A 13,885-nucleotide genomic window follows, 5' to 3' on the forward strand; every position below is an offset into this window, starting at 1 on the left:
AGCAGCAACACCATGCTCTCCGTCCATTGGTTTCTTTTAATCTAAAATAAAATTTAGAGTGAGTACATGGCTGTTCTTTGGGTACAGAGAATCATAACCCATAGGTAGCTGGAAAGGGTTAAAACAGTTCATAAGTCATTTGGTGAAGTGTTTGCACAGGGACATATTTGCGCGTCTGTGCAGTAGGTGTTGTTATAGTGATGCTGGTTGGGGTATTCCACTTGATATGTAACCCCTTTGTTTTTCATTACAAATGTAACTAACTTTAGCCAGCAACTTTTAATAGCTCCTCAACATATTCCTCACATTTGCTGGTGCCTCCATTTGTGTAAAGCAGCTTATAGCACCTACTATCATGCCCTTTAAATATAAATATAAGGAGTGAAGTATCATCATTGCCATATGAAGGCTGAACAGATAGTTCATCTCTACCATCTTCCTTGTATTTTGTCAGACCAATCTGATACATCTTTGATATTAATGGTTAGTTTTCAGTTAGGATGGATATAAGCCAGGACTGAAACCTCAAATCCGTCTACCTCTTATGCTAAGCTTTGGATCCAGATCTGAACTCTGCGGTTCAGTAAAGAGACCAAACTATAGGCAGATAATTCAAGTCCCTTTGAACTTGCGAAACTTCACATTAGAAATTGGCCTGAGCTGTTATGTTCTGGTTACCATAGGAATTTTGCAGCAGTTGGACCACACATGCAGGATAAACCACTAGAAGAGTGGTCCAGAACCTTGAGTAATTGGTTTAAAAATCATCTACATTGCTGGATGTTCTTGCTTGCATCTCTTTTTATCATGGTCTTAGATTAGAGATCTGACATTGTTACCCAATGCAGCATATATTCTTCTGTTCTGACAGCACTACAGCTACCATCATCGTTAATCATTCTAGAATGACCTGCAGGGGAACTCTTCTAGCGCAAGAAGTGAGATCATTCTCTTTTTGTCACACTCCCTCAGACACTTTTCCTTGGCAGAGGAATAAATACTCACTTCCACCAGTCATGTAGGTAGCACTTGCTTTTTTGAGTAGTTTTAAATATTTTACGCATGATACCAATAACTTTTTATCAATGCTATGGTTGAGAGCTCAGTAGTCATGTCTGCTTCATCTTCAATATGAAGATCTTGTTTACTTTCCCCATAACTTTTCAGATCTAGAATGTTGCCCATTAGGTGCCTTGAGGAGTAAGCTGCTCTTTTGTGGTTTATTTTCACACTGTCAACCCCTTTCGGCAGACAATTTCAAAAGCACTTTGCAAAAAAAGTCTCAAATCCTGCAGGAGGATAATGGGAGGCAGATAGAGTTTGATTCTCCGGTGTCATGTGCTTTGTGTAATCCTTTACATGCATGCAAAGTGCAAAAAGAACAAAGAGCAAAATGTTACCATTTGTGTGAATGGAGAATTCTGATTTGTTAGGAGTATCTTACACTTTCTTTGCATGGTTTTAATGACTAAACAACATGCAAGCAGTAGAGAATCAGTCCTGTAGATGTTAAGCAACTTGCACAAGGTCATCCAAGAAGTTTGTGGCAGAACCCAGAACTCAGATGTCCCACTCAGTCCCCTGCTCTAGGTCTGATCCAAAGCCTACTAGAGTCAATGGAAAGATTAACTGGCTTCAGTGGACTTTGGGAAAAGATTAAATGTTTAGAACTGATGAGTTTAGTTGCTGGTATTATATCCACCAATAATGGATTCCTTGGTAACTATGTGCCAGCATCCCCTCCAGCAATACAGGTGTTTAATTTCTGCCTTCATTGTCTTAGTGGGCAAAGCGTAGACATGGTTTAGAATCAACATTTCTGTTTTTATTAGAAGCCTGTTATTTGATCGGGTTGTTTTCAATTCAAGTGTATGCTATACCAAATCAGTGAAGATTAAAGTTGTACTTTCTCCAAACATGTGGCTGGTTCACTTGTGCTCCCTGTAACTGAGCGTTTAATGTAAGTGATCATGCTGTAGCAGTGCACATGCAAGCTCAAAACAGATGAAATTAGGTGGCACTTTCACCAGTCATTAGTGAGAATGACAAACAGTTTTTCTCCCTCCCCTGGCTTTGAAACAGAAGTCATTTAATAAAGTTGCAGACATAGCTTGTAAATATAGGGTTTATATCTCAACAAGGTTTGGACTCAATGCCTATGTCCCATTTCTCTGATTAAATAAGTGTATACATACCATATTTTATCATGAGGGGAAGTCACTGAGAGGTTAGAAAGATCCTCAGTTTCTAGAAAAAAATGCTTTGCCCATTAGCTAACTGAGAAGTGTCACTAGCTCAAAGCAACAGAACCTTCACTGCTCTTACAAAATGATGCCATTGTCCCATGGCAGACTTAGTGGCCCTGTGTCTCCAGTGTTTTTGGCTAATATATTGTTTGTATGGTATCACAACTGCCTGCTTTTATTTGAAGGTAATAATATCCTACACTGGAGCAATTCAGTTTTTATAAACGGATTAAGAAAAACAAGTTCTTTGCCCAACAAGAACATGCACATGAATTGCCTTTGTGTAAACACAGATTACATAGAGCAAAGTGACTCCAAGCTTGTTTACCATGAATTCTCCATGAAATTCAACATTTATATACAGATAGTGAGTTGCAGCACTTTTTAGAAGAAATAAGTTTAATTTCTCTTCCTTATTTCAGCCAGATTTTTTTCTGACAACACATTGAAATAAAAAAAATTAAGCCAATGTGAACTATCTAATCTTTCATCAGCACAAGTAATACTTTTATCTACATTCAGTACTATTTTTTCCTAATTTGTTCAAAATGGTATTTAAATAGAGGGCTAGGTTCTACTCACTGTTTCACACAGCATTTATACCAGTGTCTCCACTGATTAGTGGAGTTACCCTGGATTTACACTGACAGGATTGAGACCAGAATTCTGGCCCAGTGTTTGTAAAATAAGAATATTGGGAGTGGAATTTTGCCAGGAAAGAATTTGGCCCATTGTGTTTAAGTGATGGAGCCAAATAATACAAAAATGTAAGTTGATCTTTAGTCTGTTTATATGAAAATCCACTATTTCCAGTGATTCATAAACCACAGTTAAAGAAAGTTAAAGTTCAGGAGTTATTCAGCATGGCTAAAAATGCCATATTCTTTCTCCCTGTAGAAGGACATTATACTAGAAACAAGGATAAATAAAATTCTTGAGACATGACCTTACTGTTGAAATACAGTGCTTTTATGTAACATCGCAGTTCATTGCATACTTATACCAGGGAACTGGTATGGGTTTAAGACATCCACATTAGTGCCTCTGCTACCCAATACCCTCACAACTATCAATTCAAATGCTAACGAGTAACAATTTAATTGTGCCCATTTTGGACTTGATTCTACCTCTAAATTTCAATGAGGCAACTGATAGAACATACAACTTAACAGGACTAAGGGTGGCAGAATCAGACTTTTAGCCAATACAATACACTAATTGCTTCCAGAACTATCCCAGAACCCACTGCAAAATACCATGGGCCAAATTCCCCTTTCGGTTATATCAGTGCAATTCTACTGACTTCTGTCTTAGGTACTTCTGTGGCCCCTATTACTATAGTATCTGAGCATCTCTCAGTCTTTAGTATATTTATCTTCACAACACCCTATGAGGCAGAATTTTAGGGCTGTACTATTACTCCATTTTAAAGATAGGAAACTAAGGCATAAAGAGGCTAAGTGACTTGTCTGAGGTAGGCTGTGGTACAGTAGGAAATTTAACCTAGGTCTCAAGGCCCAGATAACTGGATCATACCATCCTGCCTCTTTATGGGGCTGCTCTGGTGGAATTGAGGAGAATTTGTACCCATCGTTCTCTTTGCAGATTGAATTCCTCCCTCCTTGCCTAAAGAGTCCTATCCCTCTGCAGAGGCAGCACTACTGTATGAAGTGAAATTGTTCAGAGAGCTTTCTGAAGGGATTTGTGAAGGTCCTATAGCTAAACGAATACACAAATTAAAAGGAGACGGGAGGGGGGAAATTGATTTTGCTGATGTTAGTTGTGGGAAGGAAAAGTTGCTGCTCCTTTTCTCCTATATAATCGTGCCAATGGCTCTGCCCCAGTCTGTATTTTTGTGTATCATAAAAGGTACTGTCTGGCTTCACAAAAGAGGGGAGGAAAACAGAAATGTAAGACTAGTCAGCTAGACACATTCCATTTCTGGTTAGACCAGTCATTTTTTTTCTGCTGCCTTGGAAGCTGTTTTTTTTTTTGTTTTTTTTTGTTTTTGTTTTTTTGAGTGTTTGAGTTTCAGATTTTGGGCCCTCTTACATCCAAGAACATTTCTGGTACCCCAATAGTGTTCAAGACAAAGACAAAGGCTCCCTGCAAATATGTTCTAACCCTCAACACAGAGGGGGAGGGACAGCTCAGGGGGTTGCACATTGGCTTACTAAACCCAGGGTTGTGAGTTCAATCCTTGAGGGGGCCATTTAGAGAACTGAGGTAAATGTCTGGGGATTGGTCCTACTTTGAGCAGGGGGTTGGAGTAGATGAACTCCTGAGGTCCCTTCCAGCCCTGATATTCTATGATTCTAAGCCTCCCCAGTTCTGATGCATTTACTCTCCTGATCTTGTCTCTTTAAATGGTGGCATCTTTTAAAAAAATTGCCACTTCTGTCTTTCATTATTTCGCTGATCTTTATATCATGGAAATAGAAACATCTGTAAGCCAAAATACAGGCAAGGGCACAAGAGATGCAAACTTTTCTGCATTGTAATTTTTCTTCACTTGAAACAAAGACTAAAACTGCCCCATAATTCAGCATAATCTTCCAGTATAGTTTTGTTAAAATCTTGGAGTAAAATGTCATTCCCTTCAATGGGAACCAGACCTTAATTATGGGCCAAATCCTGAAAGCTGCTGAGTATTCTATTGGTTGTGAAAATAATAGACATCATAACATCTACAGTGAACACAGCAGGCTTACTGCACTGATCAGATCCATCCTGAATGTGGTGGTATGCTACAGAATGTGTTTCATTTGCAAGAAGGGAACAGACAGGTTCCCTTTTGCCTGATTAGCTCTAGTAACAGAGCAAAACCTTTGTTTTGAAGAAGCTGTTCTGAGTCACTGCATTTACCTACTAGTCACAGCTCCTGAAGAGACATCTCTTGCAGGTGCCAAACCTAGTCAGACTTGCTGAGTAATCACAGTTGGTAAAGCTGGGTGCTGCAGCCCAGGGACCTGTCTGAATAGGAGAATCATGGGACTCTGGGACAGGAGTAGGCAGAAGCCTGATATCTGAGGAGGTGCACTCTGGGGAAAGGAAGATGCAGCTTACCCCAGCTGTAACCATGACACATGCATTAATTTTGGAATGTTGTTGGTGGGAATCTGTGCTGTATTTGTGCAATCTCCCTCTCTACCCATTGACTGGGTGGTTTTGACTTTTTACATGACCACAAAACGAAATCAAATTGTAGGTTTGCTAATATCCTTACATTGGGCCACATCCTGCAAGAAGCTGAGCACCGTGCACTTCAGTGGCAGTTCAGGGTGCTCAGCATAGAATTCAGCCCTCAATGTGAATGCTTTTGAATGCACGTGTAAGCTCATAGGCCCAGCTCCTCACTGGTATTTAGGCACCTAACTCCCATTGGGAGTGCTACGGAGGCAAGAAATCATTTGTTTACTTTCTGATTTAGAGTACATGCACCACTGGGGAAAGGAGTGCTGGGGCTGTTCAAAATCTTTGTGAATCTGGCATCTTAAAGCCATCTGTGATAAGACATGAGAACCTGCCTAGAAGCGGATGGCTATTATTGTATGGCACTTCCCCCTTTCCATCTCCCAACTATTACTTTCATCCTAGTCTTTCAAGAGGACACTGGTCCAGTTTCCCTCTGTGTCCTCCTTCAGTAGCTTCTGTCATCCCAGCCCCTGAACATTCTGTCTTCAGCCCCATCTCACCCTTCTTGTAACCCCCTCTTTCAGAACATTGGGCCAAATTCTGCTCTCATTCTCAGTGCAAATCCAGAGACTCCATAGGAATCAATGCAGTAATTCCATATTTACCCATGTAAACAGAATTTTGGCCCCCAGTCTCCAGCCCAAACTGCCACTCCTACGCCCTGACTTCACTCCTCGCTGATTGCATAGACCCTGTCTCTAACCAGAAGAGAGAGTGGCCTCAACAGTGATGCAAATACATTACAAATAATTATTTGTCATTCATGTAGGAGTGAGGGGCAGCAACATGCTAACAGGCCTCACCTTTTAGGCCAATATATTGGCCTTTCCCACAGCCCCACTGTCACTCCTTAAACTTCTTAGGCTAAAACATTTCCAAAGATAACTAGCATGACCCTATTTGCTCTCCAAACCGTCCCTATTTATTGTATTACAGGGTTGGTTGATATGGTCTTAAAGCTGTAGAGCAAGGTAAATAAGTTAGAATACTTAGCAAGTTATAATGCAAATCACAGAAAATATAGAGATGGATAGATCACATTGCTGAAAGTGATTTAATGTTTTATAGAATTACACAGCCATGAGAAATTAGAGATGGAAAAGACTTATTAGGTCATCTAATCCATCTTATGGGCCAGTGCATAATTGTTTCCTACGACATACATACTTTTTAGTGCCTTATCTAGTCCTGATTTAAATGCCTCAGATAAAGAAGCTTGCACCTTTCCCTGGAGAGACTATTCCACAATCTATTAGCTCTCACTGTCTCATGTAATTATCTCTACCGTCATTTTGTAAATTAGGATATGTAATTATAAAGTCAGAAAGTTTCATTTTGTATTTTAAAACATTTATGTAATATTATTCAGAGCACAAATATTAACTGCCATCTTTTCTCCCATGATAAATTTAAAATGAAGCAATACACCAAATCATAAAGGCAGCACTATAGGTCCTTCATCATGTAACAGGAACTTACCTCAAGTACCTCTAGCAGCTAGGTGTGGTAGTGCAGTCCTTTTCTCAACCCAGCACCTCTGCAGGCCAACCTCCTGTGGTATCAGTCCTGGCTCAGGCCCCTTTAAATACAGTTCTTTGTTTGGGTTCCCAATTCAGTCCTATCCCTTCATGGGTTTTACAGTGCTTTACTTGTAGCCAGTATGGGAAACACGCTCAACCACTACTCCAGGTTCCAACCCAGAGACACTAAACACAGCAGCCACATATCGCTTAACTCAATCCTTTGTTGTACTTTCCCTAAACCTCTTCCAACCAGACCCTTTTATCTCCATCCCTATCTCAGGTTCTTCTCTCTCTATAATCACCACTAGGTAAATTCAGTCAGCAATAACACCTAACTAATTATCAAGCTCCTTTGGCCACAGAAGAGCACCTTTCCTCACTCCCACAGTCCTAACTTCAGCTAAGGTGCTAGTCCCTACCCCTTCTTTTATGGAAACCTGCTGGGCTCTGATTGGCTCTTCCATGAGGCCTCTCTAGGCAGGCTTGGAGGAGCCAACTTTGCTGGTCCTTTCCTGGCATGGGATGTAGTAGGACTGTGGGACCTCCTGCAGGGAGCCGTAAAGGCCAGGTAGACCCTGTCACACAGCACTTATGGTCACAAGGTGCCATGCTGGATTTCTTGGTGTGCTCTGGAGAAACTATGTATATTTCTCCTCTTAACTGTATTTTCTTGCTTTTGCTATCTGTTCCAACTTTAACCATGTTTAATGCAGTGTTAACGTATGATTCATAGACTTTTGAGGCCAGAAGGGACCATTAGATCATCTAGTCTGACCTCCTATATAACAGGCCATATAATTTCATCCAGTTACTCCTGTAGTGAGCCCAATAATTTATATTTGATGAAAGCAAGGCATCCAGTCTTGATCTAAAGACTTCAAGAGATGGAGAATCTACCGCTTCTGTTGGTAGTTTGTTCTAGTGGTTAATCACTTCCACTGTTAAAATTTTGTGCAAGAATTGTGACCATTGATTATAAAATCTATGTAAACCAGATTAGGAGAGACCAAAAATGCAGTCCTTTTATAGCTGTTCAATAATCTGTAAAATTAATTTGATGGTCTCATTCCAATTTCTATTTGACAAGTATCTATATCACAAAAACACCCCAGTACATATGGTGCTAACTGGCTTCCTTTGTAGGCAGTCTCAGCAGAAGGATGAAGAACTGAAGGAATTTGCAAACAGAACTACACTCTCACCCCTATATCAGGATTAAAGTTGGGTGGGAAAACATTTAGCAGAAAGTCAGTTTTTTATAAAGGCCCCAATTCTGCAAATGCTTCACTTGAGATCAGTGGAACTGGTCACACACTTAAAATTAAGCATGTGTGCAAGACATTGAAGTCACATGGCTTCAAGCTAAGCACATGCATACATTTTTGCAGGATTGGGGCTACAATGAAAGATATAATCTATTTCTTTCCATGGTATTTGGTCAATTATTTCAGTTTTTTAAAAAGTTTTTCTGTTCTTACTCAATAAACCAGTAGCCCCAGTGGTGGCATAGGATGAGAAATCCATTCATGTCCCATCAAGGGCTTTCCCTGATGGGCATCTGCAAAAATTTAATTTTGACTCCTTTTGGAGGGGCTCATTCTGTGCCCCCCCTCCCCCCCCGCGGCAAGAGCTCGCTTTTCCCTCCCTTCTCCCCCGGCTCCAGCAGGAGCTCACTCTCCTCCCTGCAGCCCCAGGGCCCAGAGGAGCTCGCTCTCCCCTCCACCTCAGCCCCGGGGCTGGAGGAGTTCTGTGCCCCTGACGATTACTGGGGGGGCCCATGCCCCAGCTTGTCCCCCTTTGTGCACACCCCTACTGATTTCCATTACCATGAGTCATAAAATTGTCCAAGAAAAAGAATATGTAGGAATTTTTGTTTGTGCGCAGAAACAGTCATCTTCAGAAGAGATACCCAAGAGATTCAGTAGAAAATTTTCTCATAATTCAGTAGAAAATTTTCGTTATCTAACAATCCAATTACTGTTTGTTGTATCATTTCAGAAATCACTGCGATGCTTCTGTAGTTTTATACAGTTCCACAGCATATGTAATAAGATAGTGTTTTCTGTATTACATAGCCCACAATTGTTTATCTCTAGCATAGGTTTTTGGTTCAAAGTTTGTTTAGTTGGCATTTTTGGCTTTTTGGAGTTCAATAAAGATAATTAATCATAAAATAATACTTGACTACAACATTTTCATTTATGATTAGATTTTGTGTTAGTGCAAAAAAGAATTCTTCGAGTGATGTGGAAAACCCCAGATATGTTTTTATATGTCTCAATTTGTATCTATTATGTCAATAATTGCATAATAAGCACGAATAACACATTTAGGCTCTCATTATGCAAACTGATCCATGGAGGTGAACCCATGAACTTGCACTGAATCCCATTGAAGCCAAAGGGGCTCTGACTGGCTGGCAGGGTCTGCCCGTGTGGAAATGGTTACAGGACTGAGGCCTTTTTTACATCAGGTATGTTTAGCATAAAGTATTCTGTGCTTTTTCAGGAGGGAGGACAAGGGCAATGATAGGAGTGGAATGATGTTCTGGTTATGGTAGAAATGTTTTGTCAAATTGTGAAATTTTTCAGTATTTTTTAAAGATAGTCAGACCTTGTATTTATTTAATCTCCTCTGGAGACATAAACTGTTTGACAGTGTCCCTTTATGCAAATCAGTTAGCTAAAAGTTATGTTACTTAACTTTGCAAAAACAAATGATACTATCAAAGATAAAAATATAGGAACCAGATCATAACTATTTTTTACAGCCAATTTACAATTACTTTGACAAGATAAAACGTTAAAACAATGTACATAACAAAATAGTAAAACCTATCTTAGGGATTTTAGAGGGCTATAATATTAGAGCGCTAGGTTTCTGTCACAGATAGATCAAATGACTGTATAGTATTATTTTTCAGAGTAGAAATCATATACTATCCTATCATTAATTTCCAGAAATGTATTGAAGTCTCCAGGATTACCCACATGTTTAATGCACATGCATAAGTGCTTAGAACCTAAAATCTAACGTTATGATAGCCCATAATGGGGGAAATTATAGTGACCTGTGGTATAAAAATGTGCAGCACTATTATCAGAAAAAGGGAAGCTATATCTCACCCACTCTGCCCTGTAAATGATATTTGTCTTTGTCCCAGTTATAGCCTCTGTCTCTCTGTGCATTAGCTTGGAGGCTAGAAAACCTGACTCATCATTTTTTAACAATCCTCCCAACCTGAGGCAACACACACACTCTCCAAACATTCCCAAGTCCCAACTTCCCCTAAAGCAAATATCTAATCTCATCCTGCCTGGCAGCACAGCAGTCTTGTTTCTACGTGTGCAAGCAACTGCCTCAAAGCAGGATTTTTTTCCATAAAGCAATTTTTTCTCCAGATAAGCAATCTGATCTGTACACCTTTGGGATGAAGGAGGTAATAATGCTGTCTCTCTCTCTCTTGATAAATAATTGATTAATGCACATTGGGGAGGAAATGGACAATAATCCAAATAAGATGGAGTTGATGCTAATGAACTGGGGAAGATTCTGATGTTTGTAGCCTCCTCACAGAAGGGGTTTGTGTTTACTCTGCCCAAGAGATTTACAGTGTGTGTGTGTGTGGGGGGGGCATTTGTACCCTTGTTTGCTCCTGCAAACCAGGAAATTTGGAGGGCAAAAGCAATTTATCTGGTTGCAGCTATGACCAGGCTTCCGGGATTTGAAGCTTGCCATGGTACTTTATGACTTTTTAAAATTCTGGATTGGATTACTGCAATGCGCTCTGCACCAGAGGGCCACTCTGAAGCTCCAGCCAGGGCAGAACTACTATGTGTCTGCTTGGTGATAGAGCATATCACACTGCTTCTGCTGCACAATTGTGTTTACTTCCTATTAAGTTTGGGGTACAGTTCAAAGTATTGACTCTCATCTGTTGACCTGCACTGTATAAGATTTGGGTCCTGGCTATGAGGCACAGCTCCTCTTTCCCTTCACAATGACAGCAGTTGAGATCAGTTGACCTGCTTGAGTTAAAAGATCCCTGGCTGATTGGAGTAAACAGCCTTGCATGACGCTAGGATAGCCTTCCTCCATGGGTCTGACAGCCTCAGAATTTGCTAGCTTTTCAGGCATGGCGCAAGGCTCAGATTCCCCCTCCCCCTTTCTACATGAGGAAATGGTGGTCTGCTATCTGGGGTGTTTATGAGCAGTATATTTTCCTTTTTTTTTTTCCCTCTTGGCCTTTCTCCTCCTCTCGTCTCCCTTTCCCCTCCGCCTTTCAGCTCCCCCTCTCTCCGATCCTTCTTCCCTCTCTTTCATATTCCAAGCTCTTCCTTGAGTCAGCCCACATTCCCCCCAGCAGCCGGAGTTTAAAGGGGGGGGTGTGACCGACTCCTAGTAAGCGTGGGCTCCTTTGCCTCATCTGCATAGCCTCGCCAGTCGCCTTCTATTGGCTGGAAGAAGCCACGCCCTCGTGCTGTGGCCCTGTTCCCCGGCCCAAAGACCGCCCGGAGATAGGAGCCTGCCCCGCCCCCTTGTGCTGCGGCCCCGCCCTTTCCCCCGCCCCTGGCTTGAGGCTGCCCGGAGACGGGAGCCGGCGAGCGTTCTGGTAATTGGTCAGCGTCCTGCGAGCTTGTCTATTGGTTGCTAGTAGCGCGAGTGGGCGTGTCCGGAGCGCGGTGATTGGCGGAGGGCTGAGGGATGTGCGCGGGGGGAAGGGGCTGCCCGGGAGCGGCGTACGGGGTAGCGGCTGGAGGATGGGGACTGCCGGAGGAGCGGGTCAGTGAGCGAGCGCAGCCAGCCCCGCCAGCTCCTCCGGCCCGGGCGCACCCGCTCCCCGTCCCATGAGGAGCTGAGCGGAGCGTCGGGGCAGCATGAACCGGGGCAGCACCGGCTCCATCGGCAGCGCCGCCTCCGCCAGCGAGTACCGGGTCTGCAGCAACTGCCGGAAAGTGCTGAGACAGGTACCCGGGGGGCCGCGGCGCTGCTGGCGTGACGGGGCCGGGACCCAGCGGGGACGGCGGTGGAGCCGGGATGCGGAGCCGTTGGGAGTGCGAGGGGGGCGGGACGTGGTGTGGGGGAGGCCGGGCCGCGCCGCTGAGGGGGGCTGCGAGCCGGTGGGGTCGGTGCCGGAGCGAGAAGGCTGCGGGTTCGAGGGGGCGGGACCCGAAGAGGTGTGGGGCCGAGGCGGGCTACTGGGGCTCGGCGGGTGCGAGGGGGACGGCGGTGGAGACGGGACCCAGGCGCGGGGAGCGAAGGAACTGGCCCCTCAGCGCACGGGGGGCGGAGAGAAGGGTAACAGCAGATCTGAGGGGAAAGAGCGAGGTAGCCAGGCACTTTAGCAAGGCGAGGGAGAGAAGAGGGGGCACGGGAGGATCTGGGGGTGGCAGGTGGGTGAGTATGAGGAGAACGGGCCATAGTCCCAGGATGGGAGGGGAGTGCCAGCCCCAGCATGGTAGAGAAGAGGGGATGGGCAGATCGTCCTTCCCACCCGACACTGGCCCTCTGGCGAAGGTCCCTCTGTTCTGCTTTCACTGATCTCTGCATCTGCCTCTCCCCGGTGTGAGAGATGTTCCCCGGCCCATTGATGTCCCTGTTACCCGGTGAACGCACATCTCCTATTAGTGGGGTTCTTAGTTTCTCGCGGTTCGCACTCCCCCGCCCCTTTTACTGCCTTTCTCCTATTAGAAATTCTGCCTGAGAAATGAAATATACGTGGGGATTTGTAGGATGTGTGTGTATGCATGTTTTTCAGCAAAAGTGTTTACTAGGATGGATCATCAGAAACACTGGCTCTGGTTTATTCTCGTAGAGTGGGGGTTAGTTTATCCACGTATCACTTAATAAAAATAAATGTATCACTACAATTTATAGGAAACCTTATTTTCAGACTGCGTCTCTGAAACGTAAAGCTTTTGAAAAAAATTCAGCTGATTATTAACAGGTCCCCTGACCAGAATGTCCTTTGCGAATATTCTAATCCTTTACTAACTCCTCTCAACATCTGATTAATTGGGAACATTAGTTAAGGTGCTTTTTGTTTGTCCAGTGCAAATGAATTAAAATTGCTGAGCTGTGCAAATGCATCAGGACTGGAAGACTGAGAAAAATGCAATATTTTTTTCTTGTCAAGCTCTCTAAATACATTTTGCACCAGGGTTGTTCTTGTAAATATTAAGAAAGCATGTAAGTCAGCGAGCTCAAATATTTGCGCTCTTTGTCCAAAAACTGTTTTTCTTCCTCTGTGGGTCAGTCCAAGTGCCAATCAAAGTTGTTTTTCAAGCCTCTTTTTGCTGCTGTGGGCTGCTGTTTTTTTGTAAAGGGGTTGGTTTTTGGAAAAGAGGTGTGTGGAGGGAGGGGGAGAAGCATATTTAAAATGCGTGAGAGAGAGGGGTGTGTCTTAATCATGTTTATGGAATACTTTAAGGGAAACAAACTCTTATTAAATGTGTATAGTTGGTATGTGCAGTTATTTTCCCCATAAACTCTTATATTATATTACAGTTGATACTCAGCTCATTGTAGTGCAGCTTGTGAGAAATGTGGTGGATCAGAGAAGTGTATATCATTGCAGTCTAATGTTAACTATTTCACTGCAGGGCCAAACTTTAACGTGCTAATTCATTGTTTTGAGGAAAACAAACACTTAAAGAAAAACTTCTGAGAAGTTAAAAGCCTGAAGCTCTCTCTGTGAGACTTGACATGTTTAAAGGATTGGCTTAACAACTTAATGGTGTCAAATTGGTCTATGTAAAGAGCGGGGAGGGGAACTTGCTTTGTTCTTGTCAAACACAGTTTTTGTTGACTAATAAACTGGTGTTTGGCAATCCTAGTATTTCTAAAATTAAATTGATCTGAAATTTCTTAAAGCCATAGTCTCAAACTGGTGAGTAGGTCTTTTGTTTTATGCCTTTTAAT

General features: G+C 42.8%; 1 protein-coding gene across 1 annotated transcript in view; it reads left to right on the plus strand.

The window, feature by feature from the left end:
* The first annotated feature begins 11,694 nt into the window (after window positions 1-11,694).
* SESN3 (sestrin 3) overlaps window positions 11,695-13,885 on the plus strand; it is an 86,787-nt gene continuing 84,596 nt past the window's right edge. The window contains exon 1 of the mRNA XM_034758918.1: window positions 11,695-11,931. Coding sequence (XP_034614809.1) covers window positions 11,842-11,931 — 90 coding nt within the window. The 5' untranslated portion in view covers window positions 11,695-11,841. The remainder of the gene's footprint in view (window positions 11,932-13,885) is intronic.

This window comes from Trachemys scripta, chromosome 1 (assembly GCF_013100865.1).
Source record: "Trachemys scripta elegans isolate TJP31775 chromosome 1, CAS_Tse_1.0, whole genome shotgun sequence".
Classification (NCBI taxonomy): domain Eukaryota; kingdom Metazoa; phylum Chordata; order Testudines; family Emydidae; genus Trachemys; species Trachemys scripta.